Raw genomic sequence first — 13,452 nt, 5'->3', positions numbered from 1 at the left:
TCCATATTGGACCCTATAAAAAGAGGAGTGCACATGAGGCAAACACCCAAAATGGATCGATGATTTTTTTTGACCAAGTTATAATTTACTTTGACATATTTTTATTTTCTGTTTTATGACATGCAGCTTGGGGCTTTACACAACGTTGCCAAAACATAATGTTTGAACTCATTAAGCTGGCAATGGTGATAAAAATGTGTTTTATTACATCTTGGTCTAGCTTCAATGAAAAATGAGTTATTTAGCTGTAAATACATCAAACAAACAAAACTAATGACTAAAAAAGTGACGTAAAACACACATAACTCACGAATGGGTGTTTAAAGTATCTAAACAAATGCTCATTTTTAATGAAAGACTTTCATCGAGTGGTTTAATAATACGACCGAAATTAAAAATATGGGGGTGTAACAAGGCAGCAAATTACAAATAACAGTATTGATATTTCACCCACCCCCACATGCTTGATGAAGTATACTGACCATATGGCTGCATATAACTACTACAAATACTGCAATGCTTCACCCTTGTGGTCATAATGGGGCATTACACGCAAAGATCACCTTGTGGAACCTTTGAAACCTGAGCTCAGCGGGAAAAAAAAACTTGCCGAATGGTTTCTTACACATTAGTGCTCCCTGCAGGAAGTATGGAGTAACCGGCCGTTTTCAGAATTAGTACAATTCAGTGTCTTTGAAAAATAAAAAATACAGTAAGTACAGTATATGGCCGTTTTGAGCACTTGTTATACTGTGCATGATATTGTGTGCAGTCATTAATTCAGATTCAAGTATTTAAACTGTTTTATATCTTCCTTTGAAGCAAAGAAACTATTAAAAAGACATAACTTTCTGATTATGCAAACACGCCCTTTAGAAAAGGCTGGTGCAAACACTTAATAGGTAAAACACCTGGCTGCGCTCCAACAGAAACCAGTCAACCGTCGTGCCTGCATTTACGTCCCGCTTGTGAGCTTTGTTACCATTCGTACCTGGATTCTTCTCCTCCCTAGCAACTATTGCAGGTGTGTCAGGAGCCGCCCTGGCATGTGCCCATATTGTGACTCAAAGTGTGTGTGTGCGTGTGTGAGAGAGAGAGAACGAGAGAGAGAGAGAGAGTGTCTGGTTGTGACTCTTAAACCGGCTCGACACGTGTAATACACAAAAGATTTTTTTTTTAAAAACTGTAGGGTGTGTCTGTAGTGAGTTTGGTATTTGAGCGCAAAGAGCTATGCTGGTACGAGGTTTTTATTCGGCTGATTATGTCTGTGTTAATAAAAGATGAAGACAAAAAAACACAGGGGCCATATTTTAGTAGACTGGCATATCTTCATTTTCATGGCCAGCAAAAACTACTTTGTAATTCACGCTGGGCGTTTTGGCAGACTGAGGGTGTTTCTTCTGACAGACCTGTCAATTTAGTGAGTGAAAGTAGATTGGATTTTAGACCAGGTTAAACCAGGTCTAAATTGTGGCGCAAGTCGTGTAACGCTGACTTTAAAAGGAATGAGGGGAGCTGCTTGATTGGCTGAGAATCAAGTCAGATATGTTCACTCCCACAATGGCTCAAAGCACCCGACTACAAAAATGAAAAAAAAAAAAACAACTGCACCCATGTGTAGATTTAGACTGCACTTTGCGCTAGGCTTGGGCTAGATACAAGACATAGGACCATTAGGACTCAAAGTCCACCACCATGATATATGCATTACGTATTATGCAACGTATTGTTCGGCAGGTTCACATTCTGTGTGCGCCTGCCTGTGTGTGTGTTTACGAGCATGCAATTAAATTCAAATCATAGCAAACAGTGCCGACTGTTTATCTTCGAGATAAACGCAAAATAAACAGGATGTGAAGGAATATTTTGTGAAAAATGTGAGATTCCAACTCAGAACATGTCAAGTGTGAGGCTATCTATCGTGTTACCGGAATGCTAGCATATGCTACCATAATATCAGTACTAAAATATGTTACAAAAGAATACAAACTAAAGGGAGTCTAGAGTCAAGATTCAAACCCTGAACCATAGTTCTGTAACATGCATGCTACGTCGCCATGCTGCCCACACACAACAACACATTCATCAGCGTTCCTGCAAAGAGGCGATTAGTCACGACTGAGACGTTTGGGCTTGTCCAGTCAAATCAGGACATGGTTGCTCGTAACAAATGAGATAACGTCAACATCAAGTTCTTTGGAAAATATCGGGGAGGAAAACATCTTTTCATATAGTTTCTGTCTACTCAGCAGATGATGACAGCATGAGTGTCTGGAAATGAATGAGGTCACGCTGTCTCACAAGGTGGTGCGGCAAGTCATTGCAAATTGTAGCGTGGAGGAGTCAAGCAGCTAGGTGTTGTCCGTCAAAATGCTGGCTTGTCACTCCTCACTGGCTTGCAAAACAGGGGTGAGCTTCCATCCATTAAAAAACAAACGTTCTGTTAAACATTTACCCCTCTACACAACAACTCAGAGTTTCTTACTTACTAGCTTAAATAAATTAAAATTTGTGTGTTCTGTTCTCTGAAATAGATTCTTATCATTTCAGTCGAAAGAATCTTGCTGGGGGGAAGGTTCAACTTTCACTTGTCAGACTTTAGATGGGAATTTTGTGACGTACACGTTAAATCCTGGCAACACAAGCCCTAAAAAATGCTGCAAAATTCGTTGGCCTCACTTGTTGTTCATTCCATATTTGCCAAAGCTCATACGAGTTCAGTCTAGTTGATCTTGATACATTAAAAAAAAAACAAAAAAAAAAACACCTGCGCTAAAAGAAGAAAAATTTTGGGTGTGTCTTGCGTAATGGGTGTGTTCAGCGTGAGACTGGCCTTTCTTGAAATGGTGGTTCATAACAGACTGTCATCTTTTTGGGGAAATAGAGATTACACTGTAGTCCATACGAAATACACGCACACGCATACGCGCTCACGCACGCCCCCCCCCCACACACACACACAGGAAGAGGAGGGTAGAATTCCACCTCCGGGTGTTGGTTTTCCTGAGACTTTCCAGTTCTTATGCACGGCCATGCCCGACCTCCTTTCTTTCCCACACGTTTACTACAAGACGCTGCAGTTTGCAATAGATCAGCAAGTGTAAAGCCGCAGGGCGCATTGTCTCTTGCTGTCGCTGCGGATGTTTTATGGGGACACGAGGGGCCACATTCGCGCTCCTGAAATGCATCCAAGGTGGCCCCTCATACCATGCATGTCTATATAAACACGCATGTGTGCAAGAACTGGTTACTTTCTCGACATTTTAGTTGCGCGCTTCAGAGCCAGCTTTACACTCCTGACTGTCTTTCAGTTGGGGGGGGCACGCCTACTTGCATGTGCCCGCATGCAAACGGCGCAATTAGGCAGCGTGAGAGCGCGCAACACAGACGAAAGGGAAGGGCTGGTCCCGATTGTCACTGACTTTTCGACAGCCTCTGCTTTCTCAAATGGACCTCCTTCTGACCTCAAGAATGTTGAACCTGACACGACACATTCTTGATGAAACCACCGCTATCGGTCTAAATGCCCCCCCCCCCCCTCTCCATTGTTGCTGAGGCATCATTTAATTGACGCCAACGGAAAAGTCACTACACAGGAAATGTCTGTTTGCAAGCAATCTGAATGACGTATGACATAAATCATTTGGACTTTTTGGAGCGCTTCACTCAAATTCAACACAAACAAAAGCATTGATAAAGGTTTGAATTGAATAAATCTGCTTTTTAATGCTTTGATTATTTTCCAAGTCACAGTCCGAAGTCCGATTCCCAGTTCAATAGTTTGCATCATTATTATTATTCGCTATGCGCGCTTGCAATTCCCTAAGTTTAGAAAGTTTTACATGTGATGTCAGCCCTTCAGTAAAATGTCAGTGAGAGAGTTCAGTCCTCTGCTTGTCAGCTAGAGAGAGGAGTGTTTCGCAAATGCGCGCACACACGCACAGTGAAAGGTGTGGTTTCTTTGCGATCCAAAAGCGCGCAGCTTCCGCCTATTCACAGCAGACCGAACTCAGCGCACCAGGAGACGGACACACAAGGGCGCACGGTCTGTCCCCCCAAAACACAAAAATCTCTCTGGCTGATTTTTTTTTTACCCCCCACATAAAAAAAAAAAAAAAAAAGTTTTACACCCCGCAGCCCGTGCAGAGATGAGCATGTTCGGCGGCTCCACGTCCAGACTGGCGTCTATGGGCCAGCGGAGTAATTCCCGGCCGGACTTGTCGTCAAGTTATATGAGAAACGACGTTTTTACATCTGGCAACGGTATCCAAGGAGGGGAATACCAGATGGGGGACGGCGGCTACTCTTACAAGACCACCTACTCCAGGTCTTCCATGCACGGCGGAGGTGGCACCGGCGGCCGCAAAATGCAAGTTAGCATGGGAGCTGGTGGCGGCGGAGGAGGAGGAATGATAAGGTAAGTTGAGGTTCCTCTATAACTACCTGTTGCTTTGGCTCAAACGTCATCAAACATGTCATTTCCATAGCACATAATTATTTATTTTATTTTTAAATGCTATTAGAATGCTGTTTACAATTAGAATCTTTACTAAAGCCAAAGCGGTAGTAGTAGTAGAGGGGAAAAATAAAAAGGGAATAATCGGAAATATGGTGAATCAGCATGATAAACAAACTATTACCGCAATGACTATGGGGTAAGTGATACTATGGAATCCTCTTGCTTAATAAAGGTTGTGACCCTAACAGAGGAAATGCTCGGAACGCCCCTCCCTAATTCCCGTCTGCCGTGATCTCACTCAGACCTTTGGACGTTTGCAAGCTGTAGCTATTAATGTTTTATTAACGAGGCCTTGTGTGGTTATGAATAGTTTGACTTGTATTTTATTCTATATACGTGTACATTTAGATTTTTACAATGAAAAGTTTAATAACTCAAACTGTGGGATGGTAAACAGAACCAGAAATAACACCTCGACTGATAAGTTTTTATGAAGTTCAGGAAACTTAATTGTATACAGTTGTTAATGGTATATCATGGTTAAAAAAAATTAAAATGCCAGTTAAAATTCCTCCTATAGTATTGATGATAATACTATTTTCATGTTTATATTTTACACAGTAGAAAGAGTCTTCAGCTCAGTCAGTGTGATGATAACCATAGAAAAAGATACGGCTGGTTTCACAATATATTCAAAAAATATCTGAAGCTTTTATGAATTTCAGCATACTAAAAACATTATACCTGAATGAATGTTATGTTATACATAACATTTTTGTTATGAAGATGTTTTTCAATGATTTGAGCCTTCACATGATTTCCTATGGCAAATATGACTGTAACTTCAATGGCATTAAATATTAAATAATCCATCACAATTACTGTACCTTTTGTTCCTCTGTCTTTGCCCTTGACTTATACTGACACCGCAGAACAATTAAAAGCTTCCACTAGAGGGCGATAAATGCGATTTTCTACTTTTTCTGACATGTGTCCAGTGGTGAACTGTTTTTTTTTCCTAATGTAAAAAAAAAAGGATTTCTGCTCAATAAAGGTTTGGAAACACTGCGATAGATTATGTGCTCAAAAACATCATAACGTGTAAGCGATAGCAATTTGTCTTGGCAGCCGTTTTAATGAAAGTTGCCTTGTCAAGATCCCAATATTTATTGCTTTCTGGTATTGCAGTGTGGAGGACATTCAGGAGAAAGTCATGCAGCTGAAAGCCATGAGTCATGAATACCTGCAAAGAGCAAAGATGATCCTGCAGAGCGTAAGTTCTCTTCTTCACATCCATTGCTAGAAATAAGCACAAAGCAGATGATTAACAAAAAGTTGGCATACCAGTCTGATGAGGGTGGTTCATTATTCATTGCCAGGGAGGACCGCCCATGGAAGCAGACAAGATGCTGATGATGGCCACCGACCATATGGAGCTGCTGAAGACGTACGGCATGGACCTGCAGCAGAGGCGCATTCCCAATGACGTCTTTTCCAGGTAAGCTACAAAAAGCATGTACCTACTAAGCGCACCAAAGAAAAACAATTGGGCATTGTCAGTTGGGTAAAACATCATTGCATTTGTTTGCAACTCACAGTTTAAACCAGCTGGAGCACATGTACGACGGTGTCCAACAGCAATTAATGGGAACCGTGACCATCAAACGCAGCATGGCCGGCAGCATGGGTGCCGCCGCCGGCAGCATGAGCGCCACCGCCGGCAGCATGGGCGCCTCCGCCGAAGGGGGGAGGCTCTTTAAAGACGCCATGGCCTGGATTAGCCAGCAGAAGGTAAGACAGCACACCACATCGATTGGTTTAGTCAGGTGAAACGTGATCAACGGGAATCCCGGCGTTGTCAACGAAAAAAATTTATGGGAATGGGCGGGGAAAACTCTTGACCACTGACAGCAAAGGAAAATAAAAGCAAATACACAGACAACAAACTGTGCCAGTTTGATATTATTAACATAGTTCATTTTGTGTTCTGATCATATTTGGATGCTTCGACAAGATTGCTTTTCTTCTTTTGGTGAACATATGGTGTAAAAACAAGTTGAAACACGTTGGACATAATCCAAGGTGCCGTGTTGAAGTTGCTCAAGCTACGTGGATAATTGCATGCATGACCCAAGGAGGAGGAGAATGCACACTCTCCCTATCACTCCCTCGGACCTGATGGTAACTGACACCACCTTGACAGAGTGCCAAAACCTGATCCACAGGCCGAGGGGTGAAACAATGACGTGGGAATATGGCCGCTCAGTATTGGAGGGAGCGAAGCTACGCGTGTACGTGAGAGGGAGGCCCAAAAACAACAGTAAATGAGTGTGAAATTTGACACAGATGTTATAAGAAATGGGCCGGTCCAAAATGTTTCTGAGAAAACGCCCTGGTCAAAACCTCCCCCCGCCTCTATAATACTGTTTCCTGACACAAACAAAAACACCTGATGTGATCTGACTACTTTTTACTACCTGTGTTAGTCCTGCTGGTGAAAGAGGCCGTCATGTGTGGCTTTGGCCCACTAAGCATGGAAAGAGGGAGTGGCGTGCAAACAAAGACTCAAAAGAGAAGAGAGTGAAAAGAAAAACGGGGAGTGAAGTGCAGGGACAGGCAGAGGTTGTTCTTATCAAAAGAGCAGGGCCGAACAAAGAGAGGCATAGTTGGAATAGTTTCCTGCTTGCAACTGTGTTACATTGGTATAGATTGCCATCTAGTGGACAAAGAGCAGAATGCGACATTTATTTAAAATTTACAATGCAATAAAAGTCACCATTTCTTTTTCCCGATATTTTTAATGTATGTATGCATATTAATAGAACGCTTTCTTGTTAAATTTGCAGCGCATGATTCAGACAGCTCCATGGGGGGACGACTCTTCCACAATTGAGAAACAAATCATGAGCCACAACAAATTCCACAGCACTATTCAAAGAAGCCAGGAAGTAGACCGGGCCCGTGACGAACTGGTACGCAATGTTGCTCTACTTAACCCTACTCTGACCTTTTGTGTGTGTGTGTGTTGGTGTGTGTGTGTGTGTGTGTGTGTGTGTGTGTTGTATGTGTGTATTTTCAAGCTCCTCTTGTGTGAAAATAAAAAGGCAATAAGAATGGATTTGTCTTTAGGGCATGAGGAGCGACAAGTCCAACCTTTACATCATGGAACAAGAATGGGACAGTTTGCAGGTTTGGGAAAAAAAAACTAATCATAATTTTTAAAGCAAAAGTGCAAGATTTGAACTGACCTCGTGTGCCTTCAACCACAGAAAATGTCCCACAGCCGAGTGAATCAGCTGCGTGACCTGCAAAGCATCATTGAGGAAATCTCCCGTGCCATCATGTGGGTGAACGAGAAGGAGGAGGAAGAACTGGTCTTCGACTGGGGGGACAAAAACATCGAGCAGTACATCCCCAAGAAGCAGGAGGGCTACTCTGTAAGCTCATGCTCTTCCTGCTCCTCCTACTTGGTGCACTCTTTGAATATTTCCCCTTCACATCTTCATCCCTTTCCTCACACAGAGGCTGATGAAAGATCTGGAAGAGAAGGAGAAGGAGCTAAATAAGCTCAAAGTGAAAGCTGACGGCCTTTTGAGCAACAACCATCCGGCCTCCGATAAGATTGAAGTGAGTTTTTCATTTCTGTCTACTGATCATGTTGAGTATGTGCATTCCTGTACTAATGTGTATGTTGGTCCTCCTCAGGCCTACATGGACACCTTACAGACCCAGTGGAGCTGGCTTCTACAGATCACCAAGTGCATTCACATTCATTTGAAGGAGAACGCAGCCTACAGCCAAGTAAGTGCTCATCAAAAATAGCACCAGATTTCTCATATTGTCAAATATGGTCAAAACGGAATTCTTTTTTTTTTTTTTTAGTTTTTTAAGGAGGCGAATGAGACCTACGAAAAGATGAGAAAGGACCGGGAAAACATCCAGACTAAGTTCACATGCAACAAGAACACACCATTGGAAAACCTTATGGAGCTTGTGAAACTCCTGGAGGTAGCGATGTGCTAATCTGCTTCTTTGGGTTGTGGTTTTTTGTTTTTTGTTTTTGGGGCGTTCACTGAATATAAGTTTTGCTGTCTACAGAAAGAGAAGGAGCGCATCATGGAGCATAAGAGACAAGTTCAAAGCCTGGTCAACAAGTCCAAGACAATTGTGAGGCTGAAGCCCCGCAACCCGGAGGAACCGACTACAGGCAACACCCCCATCATGGTTCAGGCAATATGTGACTTCAAGCAGGACCAGGTGAGTAAATTTGGTCCTCACTATAAGACAGTAGAACTGACATATGGATTTTTCTTTTATTTTTGTAGAAAGGGATTCTCAAAGGGAATGAGGGCATACTGAAAGACAACACCCAGCGCAGCAAGTGGCTCGTGACTGGACCAGGAGGTCTGGACATGTTGATTCCCTCCGTGTGTCTGCTAATCCCCCCACTAAACCCCCTCAGCATCGGGCTCGCCACCAAGTAAGACCACTATTTCGCATCCGGGCGAATGTAGATTTTGCTGCTGAATTATTCCAGTCATCGATGAGTGGCGTCGCGAAGATTTTTTGACTTGACTTCCGATTCATCAACTATGTGTCTTGGACTTGTTTCCTAGGAATGAGCAGTATTACGAGGCCATCCTTGGCATCTGGAATCAGCTGTACATTAACATCAAGAGCCTCATTGCGTGGCAGTACTGCCTGAAAGACATCAATTACATCAACTCTCTCACAGTGTCCATGGTAAGCGATGACAACCTTGACTCCACTCCATTCACTGGCCAGATTTTGCTCACCTCACGTGTCGCCCTTAGATATCGAAAATGAGTCCCGAGGAGTACCGCAGCATCATCAAAAGGCTGGAGACCCATTACCAAGAGTTCCTGCGCACCAGTCAAGGTTGCGACCTTTTCAGGGAAGAGGATAAAATCAACATCCAAATTCACTTTGATAAAGCCCAGAACCACTATGACATGCTGGTTATCCAGTTGACCGGCCAAAGTGAGTTAGCCATAAATGACCCTCATGCTGGATTTGTCAAATGGTTTTCCTTGAACGCTTCTTCTTTTTGTTTTCATTTGCAGAGGACGATACCAAGGAGCAAGGCAAACCTGCGCCTCCTAAAATCCAGGCCCTCAGCATCACACTGCTCAGCAGTCTCCAGGAGCTCCGGCGGAGGTTGGAACTGTCCGAGTCCGGACTCACCAGCCATCTGCACATTTGCTCGGGGGAAAACAGCCTGCAAGACTGCTTAGTGCACATCGAGAAACTGCAGGTGTGGCACTCATTAATTTGTAGGAAAATGACAAGAGTGAGTTGAGAAGCTTCACTTAGATAAAAGTAGTGCTTTGCCACCAAGTGAGTTGAGGATTTTGATTTCGACAAAACGCTAGCTTGCTATCTGGTGGCATTTACAAGCTTTCGACTCCATTGTTGTCAATGCTCGTTGACTTATTTGTACGATAACCGCTATAGAAAATGACAAGGCTGGATTTAATGGATCGCATCCAATGTTGATGTCCAGACTGTGCACCAAGATCTGGACTACATTCACGACGAATACCTGCACCTACGAGAGAAGATTCTTAAGCAGCTGGAAGGGATCCCTCCCGACTCGGAGCAAGCAAAGTTCCTCCGCTCAGAGCTGGAAATCATCAGCCAGAAACTGGGAGGGCTGCAAGGTCTCTACTCGGCTTATATCCAAAGGTAATGCCTTCTTTCTGAAAAAGAAATATACAAATACAGACTCCACATTCATTTCTATGCTGTTTAATGATTTTCCCCACAGAGTGTCAGCGCTTAAGTCCTTGCTCGAGACTCTTCTCCAGGTTGAAGACATTGTCAAAGTCCACGAGGCCCGCCTGACGGAAAAAGAGACCACCTCGCTGGACCCGCGAGAGCTGGATAATTACCAGAGCACTCTAAAGGTTTTTTTTTTTTCACACTACATTATTAAATTTGGTTTCCCTACGATTTCAGTTGTTGTCAGATGATGATGTTGTTTTTTGTAATTCTATCAAAGCAAATGAAGATCGAGCTGGACCACAAAAAAAACCTGCTAACTGCGATGGAGTCGGAGCTAGCCAAAGCGGTTCAATGGAACGGTCAAGTCTCAGAGTCTTTCCACAGATGTGATGTGGACTTGTCCAAATACGCAGAACTGGTGGGTCAACTCTCTGACCGCTGGCGCCGCATCCAAACACAAATCGACACCCGGTAAGTCCACCGACACATTCCATTCTTGTTTGGTTTCTTGTAAAATATCCTTCATCCTGGCTCACTTCCTCTTTCAGATTGTGGGATCTGGAGAAGCATGAGAAGCAGCTGCAAACTTATCATCAGAACAGTACTTCCATGGACCAATGGATAAACAATGCCCGGAAGCGCCAGGATGTCCTTCAGAATGTGAAGCTCACCAACATCCAGATGGCCACGGACTACCTCAACCAGCAGAAGGCATGTTTCCACCCACCCCCGGCTTCCTTATTTGCATATCAAGTAGCTCCAATGGAAAAGTTTTATTCAACTGTCAACCCTTCCATAGATACTTTATGGTGAAATCAAAGGCAAGAAGGAGAAGGTGGAGGATGTCAATAAACACGCCGACACTTGTGCTGCCTCCGTTAAGGTTGGTGGGCTTTCAAGCGTGTGCTTTTAGAAACCAAAAACATCTTGGTTGGCTCAATCTTCATCTTTCTTCTGATGCATTTTCAGGACTACGAACTACAGCTGGCTTCTTACAGTTCCGGCCTGGAAACACTTCTCAACATTCCCATCAAGAGAACCATGCTCAAGTCCCCTGCTACTGTCGTTAGACAGGAGGTAAGCAATGTCTTCACTTCGCTGGTCACTTCATTGCTTAGAAGCTAATGAGATAGCAACGGATTGGAAAGTTAATTCTGGAATTCTGCCATCTCCCATCAGGCATCCAACATCCAGTCCAACTACATTGAGCTCCTTACTCGCTCAGGTGACTACTATAAGTTTCTTGGGGAGTTGCTGAAGAACATGGAAGAGCTGAAGGTAAGCTGCAGTGCCAGTTAGAACGTTTCACGGCGAGTGAATGATCAAACTGATCTAAAGTGGTTTTCTGTCTTCAGATTAGGAACACCAAGATTGAGCTGCTAGAGGAAGAAATCAGGCGCCTCAAGGAACTGCTCGGGGATTCTGGCGGGAAAAACAAATCTCTGGAAGATGCCTTGGCCCGCCTTAAACTGGAGCTCACCCAGTCCAAAGACCAGCTCATTAATCTGGAGGAAGTCAAGAGAACCACATCCATCCAAGTCTCTGTTGCCAAAGAGAGCCTGGACAGTACCCAAAGCCAGATCCAAGAGCTGACTGACCAGCTCAACCGCCTTAAGTACCAACTGGAAGAAGAAAAGAGGAAAAAAAGGCTGGCCGAAGAGCGCTACACCGGCCAACAGGAAGAGTTTGAGGCGGCTGTTCGCCGCAGACAGAAAGAGCTGGATGAGCTCAACTGGTTCAAGATTGACTTGGAAAAGACAGTCAAGGACAAAGAACGTGAGCTGGAGAGGCTGAAGATACTGCTGGAAGAGGAGGCGGCCCGTCGCCGCAATGCAGAGTCAGAAGTTTCAAAGGTAAGAACACAGTGCACCCAGGAGATCAGTCAACTTAAGCAAACATACGAGACCCAGATCCACGTCACCAAGACCACCGTCCTGAAAGCCTCGCAACAGAAGGAAGAGGACTCGTCTGAGCTGAGGCGCCTGTACGAGAAGCTCACCGGCGAGAAGCGAGATCTCGAAGACGAGCTGCGTAGGCTCAAACTCTCCATCGCCCACGCCGAAGAGCAAAAAAACAGAGCGGAGTTGGAGACCAACCAGCAGAGGACGTCGTTGACCCAAGAGACGAGGATGCGGAGTGAGCTGGAGGTCCAAATCAGGAAGTTCACACATCTGAGAGATGAGGACGAGCTCAAACTAAAGGAGGCTAACAAAAATATTCAAGAAAAAGGCCGGCAGATCAGCATGCTCACCCGGGATATTGACGAAGAAGGCAAGAAGAGGAGGGCTTTGGAATTGGAAATCAATCTCTTGAGACAATCAGAGGCAGAGCTCAAGGCGAGGAACGAATCCTGCATGGAGATGATTAACAAGCTGCAATTGTCCGAGAAGGAGATTCGCATTACTCGAGTGGAGCTGGAGAAGCAGACCAGTGACCGGAACAAGGCCGAGCAGAGCGCCGTCAGGCTCCAGAGCCGTATCCGAGAACTTCAAGGCTCTCTGGATGCCATGGGAGCTGAGATGGAAAAGCAAAAGAAGGCAACCCAGGAGGAGTTCACACACAGAAAGAGGCTGGAGTCAGAGCTGGAGAGGATGACCAAAATGTGCAGAGAGTACACCACCACCATCACCAGCCTCAAGTCCATCCAGGTTGAGACTTCAAACACTGAAAAGAAGTTTGGCCAGGACTTAAGAGCTCTCCAGGAGGCTCGGGATAAGAGCATCAGGGAGCACAAAGTCACCAAAGACCAACTGGCGGCCGCGAACGCTGAGCTGAAGACCATGAAACAGAAGATCCACCAGGATCAACTCCAACTTGTGGAGTTCAACCAAAGAAATGAAAGTCTGTACAAAACCATCGAGGACAAAAGCCGCCAACTCAATGAATGCAGCGCTGAAATAGATCGTCTGAAGGCTCTGACTCAGAACGTGACAATGGAGAAAAAGAGGCTGGAGGAGGAGCTGAGGTTCCTTAGGCAGGAGAGGGATGAGCTGAGGATTAGCAGGGACACCGTTGACGGGGAAAGCGCATCTCAGATTTCAGCTTTGCACGTCCAACTTCAGAGTAGCAACAAGAGGACAGCGGAGCTCCAAGCTCTCATCAACGACCTGACCAAGGAGAGAGAAAAGCTTATGGTCGAAATAGACAAATTCCAAAAGCAGTCTTTCGAGGTATTTTTGATTGCACTGAAGGAACGCCTCTGCTTAATTCAAAATTTCCCCCCTAATTCTCATCTTTTGCATGAACAA

General features: G+C 44.5%; 1 protein-coding gene and 1 long non-coding RNA gene across 3 annotated transcripts in view; one reads left to right on the top strand and one right to left on the bottom strand.

Annotated features, from left to right (window-relative positions):
- Positions 1–3,987: 3,987 nt before the first annotated feature.
- The window catches only part of dspa (desmoplakin a), a 13,399-nt gene continuing 3,934 nt past the window's right edge, over positions 3,988–13,452 (top strand). The window contains exons 1-23 of the mRNA XM_085929967.1: positions 3,988–4,417; positions 5,648–5,732; positions 5,839–5,957; positions 6,058–6,250; positions 7,306–7,431; positions 7,589–7,648; positions 7,729–7,896; positions 7,982–8,086; positions 8,165–8,260; positions 8,342–8,467; positions 8,558–8,716; positions 8,785–8,939; positions 9,076–9,202; positions 9,274–9,460; positions 9,544–9,734; positions 9,984–10,165; positions 10,248–10,386; positions 10,482–10,675; positions 10,753–10,915; positions 11,004–11,087; positions 11,174–11,281; positions 11,384–11,482; positions 11,560–13,374. Coding sequence (XP_085786093.1) covers positions 4,149–4,417; positions 5,648–5,732; positions 5,839–5,957; positions 6,058–6,250; positions 7,306–7,431; positions 7,589–7,648; positions 7,729–7,896; positions 7,982–8,086; positions 8,165–8,260; positions 8,342–8,467; positions 8,558–8,716; positions 8,785–8,939; positions 9,076–9,202; positions 9,274–9,460; positions 9,544–9,734; positions 9,984–10,165; positions 10,248–10,386; positions 10,482–10,675; positions 10,753–10,915; positions 11,004–11,087; positions 11,174–11,281; positions 11,384–11,482; positions 11,560–13,374 — 4,950 coding nt within the window. The 5' untranslated portion in view covers positions 3,988–4,148. The remainder of the gene's footprint in view (positions 4,418–5,647; positions 5,733–5,838; positions 5,958–6,057; positions 6,251–7,305; positions 7,432–7,588; positions 7,649–7,728; positions 7,897–7,981; positions 8,087–8,164; positions 8,261–8,341; positions 8,468–8,557; positions 8,717–8,784; positions 8,940–9,075; positions 9,203–9,273; positions 9,461–9,543; positions 9,735–9,983; positions 10,166–10,247; positions 10,387–10,481; positions 10,676–10,752; positions 10,916–11,003; positions 11,088–11,173; positions 11,282–11,383; positions 11,483–11,559; positions 13,375–13,452) is intronic.
- The window catches only part of LOC147046163 (uncharacterized), a 27,516-nt gene continuing 20,627 nt past the window's right edge, over positions 6,564–13,452 (bottom strand). For both annotated transcript variants that reach the window (XR_015068193.1, XR_015068195.1), the window contains exons 10-11: positions 9,571–10,179; positions 6,564–9,366 (exon numbers count right to left, since the gene is read on the bottom strand). This is a non-coding gene — a long non-coding RNA (uncharacterized LOC147046163). The remainder of the gene's footprint in view (positions 9,367–9,570; positions 10,180–13,452) is intronic.

Source organism: Syngnathus leptorhynchus, chromosome 14 (genome assembly GCF_054491065.1).
Source record: "Syngnathus leptorhynchus isolate UIUO chromosome 14, UIUO_Slep, whole genome shotgun sequence".
In the NCBI taxonomy this organism is placed as follows: domain Eukaryota; kingdom Metazoa; phylum Chordata; class Actinopteri; order Syngnathiformes; family Syngnathidae; genus Syngnathus; species Syngnathus leptorhynchus.
This window is presented reverse-complemented; position numbering and strand designations above follow the sequence as displayed.